Here is a 23,082-nt window from a genome sequence, read left to right as displayed (position 1 = left end):
TCCTATCTACCCTACTTTTAATTCAAAACTAAAAGAATATTTCAAATATTTTGGCAAAAAATTTTGATAGGCGATTTCAATGCCTAACACTCTCTATGGGGAGCATATCATATGACAATCCAAGAGAAAAAATACTTCGAAAAATTTTAATCAATTACAATTATACACACATATTCTTAAATGGCCCCATCTACTAGCCACAACACTAAAATAAAAACCTAAGCATTTTAGATTTATGTATTTCAACATTACCTATTTATATAAAATTAACTGTTACCAACTTAAATGATCTTAGCTCCTCTAACCACACTCCTGTCTCCCTTAAATAAAATGAAGCTCCAAAATTATATCCTATGCATAATTCTTTATTACAAGGTTTAATAAAATTGAACGAATTTGGTATCTTCTTACTAACAAATTAAAGCTAGAGTTCCCCGAGGTAGACACATTTCTCCCGATTCATTTAACATTTATACAGTTGACATTCCTAAAACTTTAAATACTATTATGGCCACCATTATTAAGACGACACCGCAATTATTTCACTTAACTGATTCACCGTATTCTAAAATCCAAATGGCATTGTATTAATAAATCTGTTAATAATTATCCCAATATGTATATGTATATATTATATATGATTTACTTTTAAAATTTCACAGCTATTGAAAGTAAGTTCATGATATGATTGACTGTTTCTTATTTATTATAATTATTTAAAATAAGGCTTCAACAGTAATGGTTTTTAGCACGTTTTATTTTTACGTTCAGTTAACTTATATAAATTAAACTTATTTACAATGTTTTAATAACATTTGTAAAGTATAAGAATGTTATAATTTGTAAAGTTTTGTTTTCGTCGATTTCCTATGTTAGATGGCATATTGAGGTGTATTGTGTGCATTCCTGCAATATGAGTTCGATTTTAAGTATTTGGTAGAATGTTTCGCATATTGGTTGAGGATCGTAGCTGATTAAAAATGAGTGTGTGAGCATGGAGGGTCCAATTCTAACACGGGTGATTACTATGTCTTGACTTCTATTGAAGTATAAAAGGGTGTGATATATTTTTGATTGTTTTTTATTGCTTTTAAGTCATAAGGTATTTGGTATTGAATTCCAGTTATCCTGCCATGATGATGGGGCTTTTTTAATAAGAGAAATTTTATGTCATCAAAATCTATGTTGTTTATTGTAGGATTAGGAATTTTTTACGTCGCTAGATCGGCATATTTGACTACTTTTTTATTTCTTGCAATACCAATGTGAGAAGGTACCCACATAAGTTTAATATTTATTTTAATTTTTTGAATAATATTGCTTGAATGTTTTCGGTTATGTATTTTATTGTTTGTGGATAATTTTTTTAGAGCTCATAAAGCACTAGGGACATGGGCGTCTATAGACAATTTTCTAAGGAGGGAGGCAAAAATTAATTTAAAAAATAAATGAAAATTTTTTTTACACGTTTCTTTTATATTTCATTATTATAATTACTAATTAGGTATTATTGTTTTTATTTATATATTATTTTTTTCATCAAATATAAATTGCAATCTCCGTGGACATTCTCTAACAAAATATGTCAGTGCATTTTCAATTAAATTTTCTTTATTTGAATTTACTTTTTTTTGATGAACACTCAACATACATATCCCACTCAGTCTATTTTCACACATCGTTGACCGTAGCCATGTTTTAACACGTCTTAATACAGCAGAACGTATAACATGAAACCGGAAGAGAAAAAAATATTTCTAAAGCAACAGCTATACTTGGGAAAAATGTACAGTTATAATTTAACAAATCGATAAAATCAATATCTTGGCAGTCCGTATTTTGCCAAAAATTGTAATGGCAAAATCTATTTCAATGGCGATTGATTTCACATCGTTAAATAATGTTTGAAAAATATTATGAGCGTCATTTCGATGATTAGTAATAAATTAATATGCTTCCTAACTTTGTATAAATCTAATGAAACACCTTGTAACATATTTGTTACAAGTTCTAAAATAGCACTGCACTTCGTCATGGTAATCATAAATATTATGAATGATGAATTTAAGACTGTAGAATATAAGAAATGAGTTCGTTGACTTGTATTAGAATTCGAATGTCCTTCATTATTTAATAATGATTTTAAACTTGTCATTATTGAAAGAAAATGTTCTGAATACACTCTTATACTTTTGTATTTAGACGACCAGCGTGTTTTATAAAAAATTGGTATATTAGGTTTAAGATTTCTTCTAATTATACTTTCACGGAAAATGTATTTAGATGACCAGCATATTTTACAGGAAAGTGGTATATTAGGTATGAATTTTTTTTCTAAGCGTACTTTCATGGAAAAATCTTATATATAATATGCTAGTTATTATTGGAAGCTTATGTTGAATGATTGTGTTATCTTTAATTACGTCCAAACCTACATCTAACACATGTATGTAGAATTTTCCGAATGACTGAGCGTCCTGATACAATCCAGTATTTCCTTTGAATTATGGCCATAACTAATTTTGGACCAGCATTTAGAAGGCTCAATTGATAATGGATGATGATTAACTGCGTAACATAAGCAGTCTTAGGGAGTAACACCCGATGTTTAGCTTTCTCGGTCAGAAACGATAAACGAAGTCAACCGCTGACACGTATTAATCCTTTATTGTCTAAATATGGTAACAACTGAGCAAATGAATTGGAGGTATCCTCCAACCGCTTTGTAAGCCTTTCAAATAAAAATCTTGCGTAAGCTTGATAATGATAAGAAGCGATCGATTGAGTTCAGTTCGAGTAAGTGGAACAAAGCATAAAAGCCTTTTTTTTTCAACTGTCAATGAAGCGCCATACATATGCGAGTTTTCTTTGCATTCTCGTTAATGATGAAAAACGACAGAAGATCTCCTCTGAATTATTATTTTTAAGGATATTTAATACACACTTGACTGGTTGTTTATACTCCGGAAGTTGCTCGGAAGAAATTCTAGTTAAAGTTTGACTCGGTCATTGTTCCTCTGGCTGCCGTAAGGACTCTGGACTGTTTAAATGCAACTGCCGAAGCAATTAACTGGCTTGGGAGTAAACCTCTTGATGCCGTATCTGCTGCATTTTCCGTAGTTCTCACGTGATTCCACTCACATTGTGGCAATAGCTCCTTTATTTTGCTAACTCTATTTGTAACACATATTTTAAAATTCTTTGGCTCGGCCTTTGACCATGCCAAAACAATCGTTGAATAGGAGAATGCTCTGACGCTTTGTACACATACCAATTCCTTCAACAGTGATATCTTTTGTGCAAGTTTACAAAAGTGCGGCAAAAAGCTCTAAACGGAGTATGGTCAAGGACTTACCGATCTTGGACGTCTTTAACGGAGCAACCTTTGACTTGCAAGCAATGAAATGTACGTTAATAAAACCTTGATTGTCCGTTATTCGTAAAAAGACCGTCGCAGCATAGCCCCTATGTGACGCATCATTATCTTGTTCCAATTGAAGAAGACAGCGATTTACTAAGAACGGTGCTAAATTTATACCATAGATAACAATACACAACTCATATTGTTGCACTTCCTCGTGTGGTGAATACTTCCACAGGATGTGTTGGTAAACACGGTCTTCTTCTCGAACTAATATTTGTCAATACATTTTAACTATGTCCACTATAAAGATGTACTTATAAAATCGACAACGCAATAAGATTTCCCCAATATCGATTTTTAGTTTAGATCCAGTTGCTAAACAATCGTTTAGAGAACGTCCCAACGATGACGGGGCAGAGGTATCAAAAACAACTCGAATTTTTAAGTCATTCTCCTTTCGTTTTAAACTGTGTGATGTGGTATGAAATATTCTCCCGCGCGTTCAGTCAACTTCATATGGCATATATTCCTCCATAAAATCATGATAGGCATTATATAGGATTTCGTCTTTGCTTAGGCGACGTTCAGAATTATATAAGCGATTCAAGGCTAATGAATGGGATGACACTAGGCCTAAAGAATAAGCGTAGCGACTTTTACTTTCCTTTTCTATTAAACCAAAAATAATGGATTTGAAAGGTAAAGCAACATGAAATCTTCAATTATAATTCAAGAAACAGTATGTTTCTTGAAAATGTTTTTCACATGCTTCGTCTTCCGTGCTTGGGCCATGATTTATATCAAGTTCTTCAACTTTCCAAAATCGCTGTAAAAGCTCACCTATATCTTAGCTATCTGATGCTGCATGTACCGCCAACGATGAAGCCGTAGAGTATTCTCTTGACCCCTCTATGGCTCCGACTATTACCTATCCAAACTGTGTGGTCAAAGCTGTAGGCAGACCGGGACTATGGACAATGTCCGATCGTGATTGTAAGATGAATGGATATAAATCCCCTCCGATCAACATGTCTACTGAGCATGGTACATCAAAACTAGGGTCAGCGATTGGTTGATGCGCGTATCTCTCACGAATTTAATTGGGTAATTTTTGATTCGGCATGAGGGCGGTAATTTTTGGTAATATTACGATGTTGGTGGCTGATATTTGTGGTGCATCATACAACAAGAGAATAAAACTTCAATTAATTGAACCCTTAACTATTCGTACGAGCTGCTGTGCCAGACCACTAACCTCTACACGTCCCTTATGACATGGTAAACCAATTTGGATCGCACATTGATTAGTAATGACCGAAATTTGTGATCCAGTATCTAATAAAGTTCGCACTGAAAACAGCTCACCAGATTTGTCCCGTATTCTGGGCCTGGACTTAAAAGACTGGGCCCGGGGGTCCTCCCAGAGGAGGACGAGAACTGGATCTGACCTTCGCTGGTTGGCCCAGGCTCGGGCAACTCGATGACACGACTGCTCGGCACGGGACCGCCGCTCGCAGCCTAGAAGGCGCTCACGGGAAAAATACCAGGAGACCACCTTCGGGGGTCTCCCCGGGCGACCCTACCTGTTAGGGGGGGTCGGGGAACCACCTATGAGATTAAAATCTTGGAGGGGGGATAGTCGGCGATTCCGTTAGGCCGACGCGGCGGGATGCCCTTGGTTGGGTGGTCGGGTGCAGGACATGGTCTTAGGGCTCTGCCTGGTGCTAGAGTCTCGGACTCCGCCCCAAATAAATGAACCGTCCCCTCGGTTTATAAGGGGGGTTCGGTGACTTGGTCGACACCGGACCTAGCAGACCCGCAAAAACTTATGGACGGACAGGCTAACATGGACACCTCCATAGGCGGGGGATCGGATTTGGGAGCCCCGCCACCTGCGTCGTTCGTAAGAACGCGGTCGGAGCTGTGCGGCCCGATACCTGATGTGAGCTCGTCTAGCGATGCGGCCGTTGCGGTCAAAAAGACGGACGGAAATGCGGCGCGCGTCCGGTCCCGAAACGGGGCCTGGCGCCACAAACGAAGAGCTCGACAGAAAAGGCGAAAAGCCCGTAACCGCGTGGTCAAAGCTAGGGACTGTGAGCCCAGCGACTGCGCACAAGAATCGACCTTAGGCGAATTGGTAGTCGCCGATAATATCCGTAACCCGGAAGGTTTCTTCGTACACACGCCCGTCCATCACGAGCTGGAGCTAGCGCAGGGAGCAGACGGTCCCCCGGAAGCGCCACCGGGCTGGATACGAGCCGCGCCCCGTCGGTGGTCTACAGGACCGAGGAGAAAATAATAAATTTCATTCAAATTTACGCGGGCCGAGGAAAGGAGGCCACGCACCAGATAAACAAACTTCTGGTAGGTTTAGCCATAGACGTTGCGCTAATCCAAGAGCCAGCGATCGATGGTACGGGGATCTACCTGCTAGACAGGCATCCTCTTAGGGTAATCGCGGCGGGGCGATGGCCGAATGCTGCCGTCGTTGTCGCGAACCCGGCCATAGGACTCCTCGCTCTTAGACATCTCTGTATCTCCCACTTGTCCGTGGCCACGCTCACGGTGGACAAGTCAGCTTGACGGTAGTATCTTCATACTTCCAGTTCTCTGACCCTACCCAGACACACGCCGACGCGCTCGGATCCGTCCTGGACCAGATCCACGGCGCCGTGCTTGTGTGTGCAAATGTTAACGGGCGGTCGACGGTGTGGCACGATGAAGTATCGGACAACCGGGGTGAAGTAATCGTGGAATTGATAAGTAAAAAGGGCCTGTCCGTGCTGAACCAACCGGACCAACCTGGACGTCATACTTGCATCGCCCTCGGGGGTGCGGAGGGTGACGGACTGGAGGATCATACCCAGACTAACGTCAAGCGATTACAACGTGATCAGCTTAACATTTGTGTGCAGCCAGAACGCCCTTCCGTCCACGGGTAATGCTGTACGGAAAAGATATTTATGGAAGAAAACAGATTGGAAATCGTTCCGTAAGACCTTGAAAATTTTAACGATAGCACGGTTAGCCGAGCTCGGTTGCCCGGTCGTAGATCCCTGTGTGAACGCACTCTCGGAAGTGCTACAAACGGCTTGTGATACCCACATGAAACGGGCCGTGATCGGACGGCTGAAACCGCCTCTCTGGTGGAGCTCGGACCTCGGTAGCGAGCTCACCGGATTGGGACGCTGGAAGCACAACTACGCGCAGAACACAACGCGTTCAAAAAGAGAGTCATAAGGAGGAAGTACACAGACCTCAAGCGGAGATATAACCGCGCCTGCTTCAGAGCACGGCAGACGGCCTGGCGCTCCTTCGTTACCGGCACCGGGAACGAGGATAACTGGGGAACCGTCTATAAATGGCTAAAGTCCGGGGGAACACGACCCTCGGAGAAATTACCAGCGTCCATCAGAAAAATGGACGGAACATTTACGTGTTGGCTTAGGAAGACTGGCGAGAGACTTCTCGAACAACTAATCCCTGAGGATAGCGACGCAACGGAGACCGCAGGACAGGCGGAAACACCTAGAGAGACCGGCGTTTATGTGGGTAGATTCGAGTCGGCAATACTTGGGCTTAGTCCGACGTTCGACCCGGTTGAGCCGTGCACGGTCGATGAGGTAAGAGATGCCATATGGCGGATGAAAACATGCAAGGCCCCGGGCAGGAAACCTGCGGCAAGTGTGGCCCGTCCTCAAGATCCATATTACGTTGGCATTCAATACCTCACTGGCTACGAGGACATTCCCGAGCCGGTGGAAGAACGCGGCGCTGGTCGTCATTAAGAAATCGCCCGATAAGGACCCGACGGAGGCTAGGTCATACCGACCCATTAGTTTACTCCCAGTTCTAGCTAAGGCACTGGAACACCTTATCGTGGCGAGAATCCGTAAAGATACGGACATCCATATGTCGGCCAGACAATTTGGTTTTACCAAGAACCTATCGACCGTAGATGCAATGACACATGCCTTCGGCTGGTCAGATGAAAGGCTGGAGAAATACGTCGTAGGCGTGTATTCCTGGATATATCGGGGGCGTTTGACTGCCTCTGGTGGGCGCAATTAATAAAAGATCTAGAAAAGGTAAAATGCGGCTCTGGGTTGATCGCCCTGACAAAGAGCTACCTCGACGACCGAAAGGCCCACTTGGCGATTGGAGACATTACACTCTCGACGACCCTAACTAAGGGTTGCCCGCAGGGCTTGGAGTTCGGGCCCGACCTCTGGAGGTACGTGGTCAACCCGCTCTTGTCCGGCGATCTTCCTCCCGGGACAGAGATAGTCGCCTACCCGGATGATCTCGCGCTAGGTTAGGTTAACGCTCCAGGTCATAGCCGGAGTTCCTCCCCTCGACTTAGAACTAGTTCGGCTGGCTAAGATCGAAAGGGATAAGAGCGCCGTGAGGAGAGGAAACAAATCGGCGTCAGACGTTGCTGGAAAGGTGAAACAGTATTACAACACTACCATACGCCTCTGGCAGGAGAGATGGGTCGCCAGTGACAAAGGTAAACGGACGGTGATTTGGTTCCCGGACGTCCGGCGCAGACTAGAGAGGTCGTGGTTCGTTCCAGACCACTACATCTCGCAGTTCGTGTCTGGATACGGAAACTTCAATTCTTCGCTCTGCCGTTTCAACCTTCGAGGCGAGGCACGTTGCCAATGCGGTCTTCCAGAGGAAACTGCGGAGCATGTGCAATTTGATTGCCCAACATATTGCCAGGAAAGAAGCAAGCTCGCAGCCGCAGCGCAAGCGGAAGGTGTGGACTGGCCGTACGACTGCAATACCATGATCTCCACGGAGGCCATGTTACTTGCGATCAAAAACTTTTCCCGGAAAGTCCTAGAACGTAAAGATGTAGGACGATCCCGCGGGCACGACGCGGACCCCTGATTTTAAAACCATAGCGGAAAGGGCGTGTGGCTAGATGACGTACGTGCAGGACACGGCGCACTGCCAGAGACATGCGGACAGTCTCCCCTATCCACGCGGGCACAAATCGTCCGAGTAGGTCTAGCCAAAACGACCGTCGCTGTCATCGATGGCGGCGGGGCTAAAGCCTGCGAAGTACCGGATTGTGGCAGGCGAAGCGGGACCCGATAGCCGGATCAAGGCTCTAAGACGGCGCCCCCACAGGACTGACGAACGCCCTCCGTACTAAGACCCGCCTAGCCGAGAGTGAAGGACGAGATACCTCGCGAGACGAATTGGGTGCCCACCTTCTCGCGGTGGTGGGACGGGATATCTCGTAAGGCGAATTGGGTGCCCTCATTCCCTATAAATAAATTCTTGCCTAGATCGAGAGCTCAAACTAGAGAGGCCTAACCACCCTTCGAGCGAAGCACATGCACGTATTCAACCGGCTCGGGGCTTGATACGGGAGAGGCAAGGCAGAGACAGCAATCTGTCGATAAAGAAAAAAAACCGTACGCACTAAAAGGGGGTCGTCGCGGTACACACAGCGGTACCCCGATCAACCTGCTTGCGGACAAGACAGTTGCGAGGGCCTGAACGCTGGGTTCGAACCTCGTACTAAGAGACTCGGAGTAGCCCCGTCGAGTCGGCTTACTAATAGCGCCTCGACGCTCCGGGGGTGTCGGACCCGATGCGCACGATTGCGCGGACTCACCGAGGACACACGCTCGACCGTACCGGGAAAGGCACACTTGAGGAAGGACTCGTGGTAGTTGTGGAAGTTCCGCCTTAGTAGAAGGGGTTTGACTCGGGCGATAATCCGTTGGGCCCTGGCCGCGGCGGTCACTCATTATGGCGCCCGTGGTGAGGCGGGACCCCCGGAGCCATCCGGGGCTACCTCCCGGAAGAGATAACCTCGCAGTTATACAAAGGGGCTGAGTGTCTCCGGGGTAACCCGGAAGGATTGGTTGACCCTGCAACACACGAAAAAATGGTCCCGTATTCTCATTATTGCCGTAGCCAGTACAACACTCACATCTGATTTCATAGCGCTTGATAAGTTAGTAGATGTAAGGTTCTGATCCGCGGGGCTTTCAATCGGCTTTAAAATTGTCGCTACGTTTGGTGTTGATGTTTTCCCTGAACTTTTATTTTTTGTATCCAAATGGAACAATACACTGTGTCGTCCTTCACAAGTTTTGCATATGTACGCCGACTTACAAGAGTTTGCTTCATGATCCGGACGTAGACAAACAAAACATAATTTCTTTAATGACAAACTCCCGCCGTTCGGCGACAGATTTTCTTTTGAACACTAAACATCGAAATAACGGGTGATCGCAATCGAAAAAAAGCAAATCTGTTCTTGGCAGTGACAGTAGTCGATAATGAAGTCTTCACGGACGCCTTGTCGCCCTTGCCCTTTTTAGTACTCCCGTTGCCCAATGACAGTGTATCCGTGTTAGCGCCAACATTTTCTAAAATCTTACACCGATTTGCGGCGAAGTCCAATAGCTCATCCAGGCTTGGTATGTTTTCTTGAGGTACACTTGCTTCAAATAATCGACGAGTGTCAGAGTCAATGACACGGGCACCGATGTAAAATAGCAAGAATCCAGACAAATCAGTATCACCAAGTACCTTTAGCGCAGCCACATTTTCGCGAAAGGTATTAACAAAAGATACTAACGAGGATACCGATTCCCGTTGTAAACGTTCAAAAGAAAATAATTTATCACAATTTTATTTGCTGTAGCAAGAAGTCGCTTGTTGTCATAACTATCCTGAAGCGCACACCAGGCGATTGCATAATTATCCGAGGTTTGTGGATCTGATTTGACAATGTTTAAAGCCGAACATGATAAGCAAGATACATAACAATGAAAGCGCTCTATATCCGTTATTGACCGATTTTCATGAACAAGTGTTGTAAACATATCTCGAATCGCGCACCAATTGATAAGACTACCGTCGAAACAAACCTTCGGCAACGACAACGACGCACGAGCATTATACATATTTTCGGGTTTTACGACTGCACCTTGTTGTGTAGTTGAATGATATCTACGTATTTTCGAAAACACCACTTGAATTTCTCCACACATTTCTTCCATATTCTCAGTAATTCCTAAATCAGAACTTGTAAATTCATCAGACCTTTTAAACTCAAACAGTGACGAAAGAATATTACTTTGCTCCGCTTCAAACAACTTAACCGCACGTTCTAACGTCCCATGACGTGCGATAAATATCGGTCGTTTATGCTCGTCCGTGTCCGCTTCCATAGCCAATGCATGTATTTTCCGTATTGAATTTTACGCCGCGTCCCTTGCGACGAGTGCTCGAGTTAATTCTTGTTTCTCGAATATTTTGGTGGAGCTATATTGATAAATTATAGCAAAAGATCCGGCCCGAAGGACCAAAACATGTAAGTTATATATTTATGTCTTCCGACATGTAAACTGTATGTATTAAGATAAGATTTATGTATAGGCAAGTAGATGTATTAAAAATATTAAAAAGCCAATGTAAATTATCCAATACATCAAAATATAATTGTACAAAATTACAATACAATATTACAATAAAATTAATTCAATAAAAAATTACAATTGATAAATTATAAAACAAACTTTTATCGCGTACTGCGCCACTGCAACAGCCGATAATGAGATTTACATTTACATGACAATCATCAACTTAAATTAAGAGTTCACACAATAAAATTACGCGGAAATTACCAAGGCAATTAAGAACGGTGACTACTTTAAACGATCTCAGCGGCCCGTATATATAGGGACCGTCGTGGAATGATCAACAAAGTTGGGAGGGGGTGTCGCGTCTAGGAATTTCGGGCACTGTCGCGGTGACACACGCACATCAACGAATGATCGAGAATATTATCGATAATTCTAGATCTGTACCCAACAATGGGTAGTGATTTTTGGTTTGCTCCCCAGGTGTGGTGGGATAAATTTTGATTATACTAGTTTTATGTTTACAAATAATTTTAAGTTGTCTTAAATGGGTTCTAGGTCACTTTGTACGATCAGGCATTAAAATTGCGAAATCCTAACACTTTGTACGGTCGGGTAAATTGGTACTTTGCTGAACGCGGACACTTTGTACTATTATATACATAAAGTGTATATTGCAAATATAAGTTTTATACAAAAGTATTTTTATTTTTTTTTATAGTAACTAATAATTATGTATAGTGTTAATTATTCAAATAGAAAAAATAAAAATAAAATTATTATAAAATATTGATTGTATAATTATAATAATAATAATCTAAATAAACACATAATTAATAATATCATTCAAACTACATGTAAAATTATGTACAATACAAATATCAAAAAAATGTCAAAAAGTAGTATAATATATAAATAGTATTTAGATGTTATGATTTTTAAAATATTAGCTAATAAAAAATATTATAATAATCTATAATAAATATAAATGTCAAATGACAATATAAATATTATGTAAAAAGGTAGTATAATATAAAATTAATATTTAGCTGTAATAGTTATTACTATTACAAATTTTTAGAATATTAGCTAATAAAAATAAAAATGGTATAATATGGAAATATTTTATAACAATTTTATTTTTATTTTTTCTATTTTAATAATTAACACTATACATGTATTAGTTACTACTTATGTATAAAACTTATATTTGTAATATACACTTTATGTGTATATATAGTACAAATAATAGTATAATAGTACAAAGTGTCTGCGTTCTGCAAATTACTTTATTACCAGACCGTACAAAGTGTCTGCGTTCTGCATTTTAAACAATGGATAGTAGAAAGAGACCGTTAACCCTTAAATGAGATGTACATTTAAGATTGTCTTCAAAATGTATTCCTAGTATATTGTCAAAATAATGGTGCGTTATTTAGGTGTAGGTGTTGGTTGGTTTTAGGTTTGTAGTTGAATACAATGCATTGACTTTTGGCCAGAGAAAATTTGAATCCGGTTTCTTTGCACCAGTTTTGGAAGGTTTGTAATGATGATTATAGAATGCTTAACGTGGTTTCTATGTTATTCCCATTGCAATAGATATAGCAGTCGTCGGCGAACATGATATGTTTTGTTGGATAAGGTATTTTGTCGAAGATGTTTTTTATTGCAATTATGAACATTATGTCGCTTATAAATGATCCTTGAGAGATTTTAAATAAAAAAATACTAAACAAAATTAACACATGTAATATAAAGCTTTTTGTTTACCCTTAAAGAATAAAACTAAACGATTTACTCGATTTTACTAATAAATAATAAAACCCATTCAAATCATCACAATAGTTCCATATTAAAAATTTTATAATAAAAACTATGTAATAGCTTTAAAAAAAAAAATTATAATTTTATTTTATAGTTCTACTGTAAATATAATTCAATTAAATACGGTTAATTTATAATTTATTTGTAATCTTAGATTGTGTAGGTAAGTTAACTGACTTAAAATAAATAATTTTTTAACCTAATCACTAATATCGTTTCTATGATAGTTAATCATAAAACATAACAGACTTAGAATCACAAAATATCTTATCAATCAATCATTCAATTATGAATATAATAAATTGACTATTTCAAGTATTATTTGTACAATAAAATAATACTTTTGTATATCTTGTCATAAAAGGCTTACTTTGTAATTCATATGATCATATTAATATAAATTATAATTAACTAATAAACAATTTAAAGATAACTCATTTAAACTGTATACAATTTTAAATCCAAACATAATAAATTACTTCATATTTACATTATATTCAAATATAGTGAGATTAAAATAGTTACCTAGGCATTATCATGTTTAAAATTAATTATAATATATTAAGAACAGAATAATAAATGTTTAACAATTATTGTTAAGAGTATCATTCATGAAAATAGCATAACTGCGTTTTTGTATTTACATTATTTTTTTTTAAATTATACATTTATAAACAGCGAAACTTAAATCCAGATTTAATTGTGAGTATATAATTATTTAACGAAAATACATATACCTAAACTTAAAAATCATTATGTGTCATTAAGATTCGTGACAGGTCAAAATATAACTAATTTTATTGGTAGATATTTATATAGGTTACGATATGCTAGCTCTCCAAGTTAAAAATAATATAATATGTAAATATGTTAAAGATCACTACAACATTCCAAAAAAAAAAATTAAAATACTAAGTATAGAATGTAAAAAGTAAAAACTTTTTTATGTAGGTAGTAATAACACTTTTATTATTTTTTTATTAGTGGATAATGGATATGGTAATGTCGAAGTGTCATATATAATATGTAAGAAAAAACTAATACAGTATATTTTTTTTAACTGATTTTATTATGCTGATGAACTTTTACTAAGATATTACCAATAGAACTAAGATTATAAAAAATATAAATAGATGAAATGCATTTTATTGTTTGTAATTCAGAATAATAAAAAAAGATACAGACTATCAGTTAATAATATTTTTTTAATTAAATCTGATATAACATAATTTATAACATTAATTTAATAAAAATAAAAGTTCTTATTATAATTCTATAATTTACGTAACTCGTGTTCACATGACATTCTTTAGTGTATTGAAACGCGACCTTGTTACACATCATTCATATTACGCATAGGTAAAATCATTTTGTAGTCGTCGTCATCGTATTATGTATATTTGTACATATACATATATCATTTAATACACAGAATTATCTCTAAGCTGACTAGACACATTTCCCGATAACCACGAATGAACTATCCGCTTAGAAAATTCACTCTTCTCGTATTCCAAACTCGAGCAATAACATTAAGACGCAATCGCTCAGTCAGGTGTCTATGTTATTTTTCAGAAGAAATATCATTGCATTATAAACGATGTAAAAAATAAGGTTAATAGGTCATTATCGACTAAAATAAAAGTTCTCCATTTACATTGGTTACAATAATTTTAACGTCACATAAAAAAAAGGAAATTAAAACTATGTAAGCGGAATCTGTCTTATTTCACATCTCATGATAAGTTACACCTACTCTTATCGCCTCTCTTTACTGTTATCTTTGTTACTAATACCATAATGTAATTTAAAATCTAAAATATGTTTAATGTTTATGCTGCCTTTAAAATATCCGATTTACATAGAAAATATGATTCAATATCAAATGACTCCCCAATACTTTAAGTTGCTCATTTAAAATTAATATAATATCCTAATTAACCTACCTCAAATTTAATTAATTTGAAATGGCTGTCTATACATTTCCTTCAATCCATAGATGGTGTTTATCTAATAAATGCGCTAGGGTATAGACATGTATATTTCTACTCTAGTTTTGGACAATGCGTGATGTAGAACCTTATCTGCTCAATAGTAGAGTACGTCGAGTTACGTGGATAGTGCGATGTAGAAAAGATCGATATTATAATTTTTTTATACTTAATATTGACAAAAAAAAAAAAATATTAATAAATTCATCATTTTTTTAAACTATTAAATTAAGTTCATTGTTTTATCTATTCACGCAAAATGGGTACCTACTTTTTACATCATTATTTATTAATATAAAACTTTATTTTATTTCATGTTATACTTTAGATTGGTACGATTGCTTAAATTAAGAAGCAATCAACTATTTAAATATAAAGCAAAAACTACAAATATATAATTAATTATTAATAATTACATACTTTCTTCTTTAGATATTAAAACAACAGAGCTTAAAAAGAAAGGTAAAAAATCAAATATAAACGAAATAAGATTTTAGGAACTATGTACTTCATTGCTTACGCGTAGGTTATTGTAAATCTATCACGCTAGATTTGATTACAAATTTAAATTGTAACAGGTGGTATTGTAAGCTGATCATTTTTTGAACGGCTAGGTTAACTAATCGTAATTAGTTGTCATAATGTCGAACATTTACTACGTAGGAAGAGTATAATTATAAAAGCAAACCCGTAATACTTCATTTATTATTGTTTTTTTATAAACACAATTCGTGTAGATGTGTTAAGAATTATATTAAGATGAGGAATATAAATTAAATATAGTTTAAAAATACTCATATATCACAGAAAAATAAAAAAAAATTTAAAAATCCAACAAGTTAACACAGATAAGTTTTTTAACTTTAAGTTTTTAATGGGTTTAACTTTAATATTAAATCAGACGATACAAAATCGGTGCTTTTGATCGAAAATTTGTGATGTTCCGATTGGGTCTGAGAGATAATATTAGCACAAATTATGTAACATTAACAAAAAAAATGTATATAATGTTTATAAAAATATTCTGATTAAAAAATAACATGAATATATTAATTTTCTAAGATTGCAGTATCTTCTTATTTTATTTTTATTTTTTTTTTATTTTTATTTTTTTTTTTTTATTTTTTTTTTTTATTTTCTTATTTTATTTTTTTTTCTTCTTATCTTCTTCTTCTGGCTTGATCTTTTTTATGAGAGTTTTTGCGCACTATCACAACTTCACGCCACTTCTCCCGGTTACGGATTATATTTATCCGGTCATTAATTCCTATCCTTTTTAAATTGTCTTCCACCACATCCATCCATCTTAAAGTCGCATTATAAACATATTTATATAGGAGTATAATATTTTTATTATTTACTATTTGAGGTGCAACAAAACATACATAATGCTCATGAAGAATCCACAACGAAATCACTTTGTATTTTATTAGCATTATCAACTATATTCAAGATAGCTTGTACAAATGATATATAAATGGTTACATATAAAATTAAAAGATTATAAAAAAAAAAATAATATTATTTATTTATACAACTATAGGTACAAAAAATGGTTTTTTAAAGTACAAATAACAGAAATAGACCCATTAGACGAAATCTTTATTAACTTAACGGAAACAAAATATTTAGTAAAATAAAAGGAAATTATTCTCCGAGAGGTTGCCGGAATTATAGTATTCCTATGAGTAAGGGATATCCAAAAGTGTCATTGTAAAACAAAACTTCAAAATAATAGATGAGCATGTCGAACAGCTAAAAAAAAAAGTAGTTCGAAGTACCATAGTTGTTTATCTTGTGAATATAATATATTTACATGATAATAATACATGTTTTTTTTCGATTCAAGTTATATTTTTGTAAATAAATGGAATATTACCCAAATTGTCTATCAATTGTAGGCCATTTATTTATTACTTAGTCATTGTCAACATTGACTGGATATTTAAAAAAATTATTATATTTTTAAACATCAATCAACTATAAAAATTATGCTGTTGTAGTTTTCGTCACTACAGTAGGCGTTCAACTTTATTCATCAATTTTCGATTACATGCTTTGGTTAAAAGTTACAAAAATTGTTCAAAAATTGATCAGTATCAGACTTTTAATCATTCTATAAAATTCTAAAATAAAGCGAATGCCCACATTAAATGTACTCTTGTTACAATACATATATATACAAACATATAGTTTTTTTCAGAACATTTAATGACACATTTTATAATTGTATTTTGTTATAGAAGATGCCAAACAAAGGAATCGTTTGGAAAAAAGTAAATTATATTTTCGTATAACATTTTTTATTGCTTACGTATCCTTAAACTTGTGGGTTTTACGTGTAATGTATAAAGTCACATTATAATAGTTACAGTAAAAATCGCAATTAATATTTGATAGGTATGAAATATTTATTATCCAGGAAATTAAATATGTATAAGGATTTTATACAAAAAAATCAACGAATTTGAACGACGACCTTACTATTCTGAAAGTCTATAGTTATGATAAATTGATAACTACCGTTCAATACATATCCTGAAATGAGATACGTCACCGTCTGTCGCGATCATTATCTGCCTATTATTTCCACTCATACAGAACTTTCATCTACAATAGTTATATAATATAGATCTTATATACTTATTAAACAATCACCAATGTAAATATGATTTTACTCGTGTAAAACTTAAATAATAATTATAACGTGTTCCATCGTTCATAATCTTGTTACTTTCCTAGTCAACAACTACTGTATAAACAGTTCATAAATTAAGCAGAATCTAACACTTCATCGTTCTATAAAAATCTAAAAAGATCAAATGCCCACATTAAATGTACTTCCTATTACAATACATATAAATACAAACATGTAGTTTTTAACAGAATATTTATTGACACATTTTATAATTGTATTTTGTTATAGAAGTTACCAAGCTATTCAACTGTTCGAAAGGTAAATTATATTTTTGTAAAATATTTATTTTTTTGCTTACGTATCCTTAACTTAGTTGGTTTTACGTATTATGTATAAAGTCACATTATAATAGTTACATTAAAAATTGTAATTAATACACGATAGGTATGGAATATTTATTTTCCGGGAAATTCGATATGTATAAAGATTTTATACATAAAAATCCACGAATTTTAAGGACGACCTTACTATTCTGAAAGTCTATGGTTATGACAACTGCCGTTATAATACATATCCAGAAATGAGATGCGTCGCCGTCTGTCGCGATCATTATCTGTCTATTATTTCCACTCATAAAGAACTTTCATCTACAATTATAGCAATATAATAAACTTCTCATATTCTTATTATACACTCACAAATGTAAATATGATTGTACTTGTGTAAAACTTAATTCATAATTATAACGTGTTCCATCGTTCATAATCTTGTTACTTTTCCCGTCAACAACTACTGTAAAACCTGTTCATAAATTGATCAGAATCAAACATTAATTAATCGTTCTAAAAAAATCTAAAACAAAAGATATGCCAACATTAAATGCACTTTTGTTACAATACATATAAATACAAACATGTAGTTTTTAACAAAACATTTATTGACATATTTTATAATTGTTATTTGTTATAGAAAACATCAAAGTATTGAACTCTCCGTTAGGTAAATAATATTTTTGTAAAATATTTTTTTTTGCTTACGCATGCTTAAGCTTGTGGGTTTTACGTATTTTGTATAAAGTCACATAATACTAATTACAGTAAAAATCGCAATGTACACTCTATAGGTATGAAATATTTATTTTCTTAGAAATTTGATATGTTTAAGGATTTTATACAAAAAAATCCACGAATTTGAAAAACGACCTTACTATTCTGAAAGTCTATGGTTATGACAACTACCGTTCAATACATATCCAGAAATGAGATGCGTCACCGTCTGTCGCGATCATTATCTGCCTATTATTTCCACTCATACAGAACTTTCATCTACAATAGTTATATAATATAGATCTTATATACTTATTATATATTTACAAATGTAAATATGATTGTACTCATATAAAACTTAAAAAATAATTATAACGTGTTCCATCGTTCATAATCTTGTTACTTTCCCCTTTAACAACTACTGTAAAACCTGTTCATAAATTGATCAGAATCAAACATAAATTAATCTTTCTATAAAAATCTAAAACACAGCGAATGCCAACATTGAATGCACTTATGTTACAATACATATAAATATAAACATGTAGTTTTTAACAGAACATTTATTTACATATTGTATAATTGTATATAGTTACTGAAGATATCGAGAATTTGGCTCCTATGTTAGGTAAATTATATTTTTGTAAAACATTTTTTATTGCTTACGTATACTTAAACTTGTGGGTTTTACGTGTTATGTATAAAGTCACATTATAATCATTACATTAAAAAATGCAATTAATATTCGATAGGTATGAAATATTTATTTTCCAGGAAATTAGTTATGTATAAGGATTTTATACATAAAAATCAACGAATTTGAACGACGACCTTACTATTCTGAAAGTGTATGATTATGACAACCACCGTTATAATACATATCTAGAAATGAGATGCGTCACCGTCTGTCGCGATCATTATCTGTCTATTATTTCCACTCATACAGAACTTACATCTACAATAGTTATATAATATACATCTCATATACTTTATACATTCACAAATGTAAATATGATTGTACTCGTGTAAAACTTAATTCATAATAATAACGTGATCCATCGCTCATAATCTTGTTACATTCCTCGTCAACATCTATTGTAAAAACTTTTCATAAATGCACTCATGTTACAATACATATAAATACAAACTTGTAGTTTTAAACAGAATATTTATTGACATATTATATAATTACATTTTGTTATAGATCCAAATATGAAGTTCACGAATAGTAATTTATATATTTGTAAAACATTTTTTATTGATTACGTATCCTTAAACTTGTGGGTTTTACATATTCTATATAAAGTCACATTATAATAATTACAATAAAAATAGCAATTTACACTCGATAGGTAAGATATAATTATTTTCGTGGAAATTCGATATGTATAAGGATTTCATGCATAAAAATTCATGAATTTAACTGACGACCTTAATATTCAAAAAAAGTATGGTTTTGACAATCGCCGTTAAAATACATATCCAGAAATGAGATGCGTCACCGTCTGTCGCGATCATTATCTGTCTATTATTTCCACTCATACAGAACTTTCATTTACAATAGTTATATAATATACATCTCATATACTTATTATACATTCACAAATGTAAATAAGATTGTACTCGTGTAAAACTTAATTTATAATTATTAATTATGAGATCCATTGTTCATAATCTTGTTACTTTCCTCGTCAACAACTGCCTACATGAAAAGAGTTCAAAAGAGTTCGTATATATATATATTGAAATATACGCCCATAAATGCAAATATCATAACATAAAATTATAATTTATCATATTAAAATAAATAATAATAATATAAAGTAGGTATATATTTATTTTTATTTTAGACCATCAAATGAAATACTATGATTATCTATTGAAATATATTGAAGATAATTTAAATAGTACGTAGTCTATTGTACACTTATTATTAATAATATATTTTTAGTAGTAATTAGTTAAATTATAAAATAGCAATACTGTAGAAGTGCTGTGTTGATACCTAATCTCAAACAGTGTAATATATCGAAAATAAGCTCACAAAGGTTATATATTAAAACCGAATGGACGAGACCACTGGCCTGTTGCGTCATGTGTAAACCATTGGCAAATCGTGCCGATGAGGAGTGGAGCGCAGTGCTACAAAAATCACAGTAGGAAATATAATCGTTACAAATACGACAAACATTTACAATAAGTACACAATTACAAAACACATTACTAAAATAGTGGTGGATAACGTTGATTATAGCGTGACATTAGGTTAAACTTCCTTTGCTAGTCCTTCGACTTTGTGTTGTTAGTAATTGTATTTATATGATTTAATCTGTATCTAAACATATTGTAATGCGCCCGTGTGTTAACGTTTTTCATATAGTCAAACTTAATGATCGAAGACCAAACAACTATCTTTGTACCATGTCGACGAGGAGTTTGTTGTATACGTAAATGGCTGCAATTGTTGGTCGCTATTCCGGCGAGATGGAAATCACACGTCAGATCAAAAATGCGACATAATACAGGTGTTTCTACATCGAACTGTACACAATTTCGATGCATTGATCTGAAGCCTTAGCAAATGATTGTGGGTTTAATATAAAAGCTGTAATTGTCAATACCACTAGAAAAACGATCTGAAAGACCTTTCAAATGTGCCAGGAATTGACTATTAATATTACTGAAACAGATTCTCAAGTTAGATTTTAATTGAATGATAAACCTCAACAAATTATCAGTTTTATATTATTATATACCAAATCTAAAATTACTTTATTCTAGTGTATGAATTAACAATTGGTGCACGATGAACAAAATGTTTAAAAGGATAATTTTTATTCACAACTAGAAGATTTAAAATCAAACAAAAGTTAAAATTGACTTAAGAGATTCCTAAAATTATTATACATTTACAAAAATAATATTTTTGCAATTTATTGTAGTTGAAAGTGCCATATTTTTAGATTTAATTTATTCCAAATTGAATCCTATACGCCTAGCCCTTAATATACATGCTTGTAGTAATTTATAGTAAAAATTTGATTGGATGAGTTGATTTTTATTAATAATGACCACTTTTAATGCTTTATCATAATACTTTTGTTTCTTATTTATTTAGTTGTTTTACATATAATGTGCATTATTCATTAATACAAGCGACGCACTTAACAAATTTATACATTTTAAATGTAATTATTTAACATTCACAAATCAAAAATTCATTCATAATTAAGGCATTACTTTGTTTAGGTATGAAATATTCGATACCAAATTGGTGTAATAATAACATCCCAAATTCCGAATGAATTAACAAAAATGATTAAACTATTGATTGGGACTATTAAAGGCAACTGATATATCAAGGCTATTGATGAAAATATCAACCAAAGTATTGAAAATAAATCTCAATATAATAAAAATATCTTGAATTTATTTAATGAAATTAGTTACCTATGTCATTATTAGCTATTATGTAATTATTGTATATGTTGAAATAATTATCATTCAAACTAACAGAACAATTAAACGTACTTTAGTATTTACTTTCATCAAGAGCTTGTCAATTATAAATTATTTATCTAATATTTATAATATTTTTATTTTTATTAAGCAGTGGGAGCAGGAAACTTAATTGTAATAAAATCAACAATATTGATATTGGCCAACGGATTGACTAAGTTGTTATTTACACAATGATAAAAATGTTTATCAAATATACAAGTAAGAAGGTAATTTTACGAGCTATAATATTTATAATCACCATGGGTCATAGTTTTCAAAATAGTTACATATATTCCAAAAGAAGTCAAAACATGAATAACAACACGGAATATTCTACTGAGTTAAACTATCAGCAACCTTAACAACCGCCGTTGTGGCCATTTAAATGCGCCACATTACGGTAAATTTTATATGGCAGTATAAGATTGATCTCCAAATCTCCTTATTCTAGTCTTCGTGGACATTCTATTTGCTATCATAAAATTTATCTTAAACGGTTTTCATGATAATGATTGATAAGTACATGGATAATATAATTTACATCTATGGATAAAAGCCAAACATTAAAGTTGTAGAGAAAAGACACAGTTAAATTCTAACGAGCACAAATAGTTATACAATAGCTAGATAGTTCAGCATTGGCAATTGAAATAACCGCCATATGCGTGGTAGCATATGGATTACAGTAATATTCACAAAAATTATGGAAAACCGATTAGAGTTATTATTAAATATTGATAATATAATATTTTTATGATAGTGAAAGCACTGAATTTTTATTTCATTGTGTTAACATAATAGACACTGAGAATTACCTTTTCACCTTTCTCGATTTCTAAGTCCACTTAGTATTAGTTTCGTGAAAATATAACGTGAAGTATCCGAGGTTTGGAACTTTACTTTTATTATACCAACAACTGTTTAGTGGTCAACCGCCATAATTTATACCGAATTATTATAAATATTTAAATAACTTTGAATGTGGTGGTAAAATTATTAGCGTTTTATTTAACTATTAATTTAGTTTACTAAAATAGTAGCAGCCATCACTGTTAATTAAATAACTAATAGTACTAGAAGGTCACCGCGTTCTAACACTTGTGATATTGTCATAACATGGCCGTTAGCTATTTTGATGAAAGTGGTATTGTACCATGTATTATAAAATGGGTAGATAGTAAACTGTGGATGAATGTAATACGAAGTAACTCGCTAGCATTACCAAATCCAAAGATATCAAAATCAATGTCAACTATCTCAAGTGTTACTTGTCAAATTTAGAAAACTTTATTTTCTGTTAGTTTGCAACAATTATTTCTTAAAT

General features: G+C 34.2%; 1 protein-coding gene across 1 annotated transcript; it reads left to right on the top strand.

Annotated features, from left to right (window-relative positions):
• The first annotated feature begins 11,211 nt into the window (after positions 1-11,211).
• LOC112592048 lies at positions 11,212-20,172 on the top strand. The gene is made up of 11 exons (XM_025336015.1): positions 11,212-11,241; positions 11,317-11,373; positions 12,204-12,297; positions 13,567-13,608; positions 15,006-15,035; positions 16,817-16,849; positions 17,500-17,529; positions 18,181-18,210; positions 18,850-18,885; positions 19,462-19,485; positions 20,108-20,172. The coding sequence occupies exons 1-11, from the start codon at positions 11,212-11,214 to the stop codon at positions 20,170-20,172; spliced, it is 471 nt and encodes a 156-aa protein (XP_025191800.1).
• Positions 20,173-23,082: the final 2,910 nt, after the last annotated feature.

Source organism: Melanaphis sacchari, unplaced genomic scaffold, assembly GCF_002803265.2.
Source record: "Melanaphis sacchari strain LSU unplaced genomic scaffold, SCAv2.0 Contig1549_pilon_pilon, whole genome shotgun sequence".
NCBI lineage: Eukaryota > Metazoa > Arthropoda > Insecta > Hemiptera > Aphididae > Melanaphis > Melanaphis sacchari.
The sequence above is the reverse complement of the archived record's forward strand: the minus strand, read 5'-3'. Positions and strand labels throughout refer to the sequence as shown.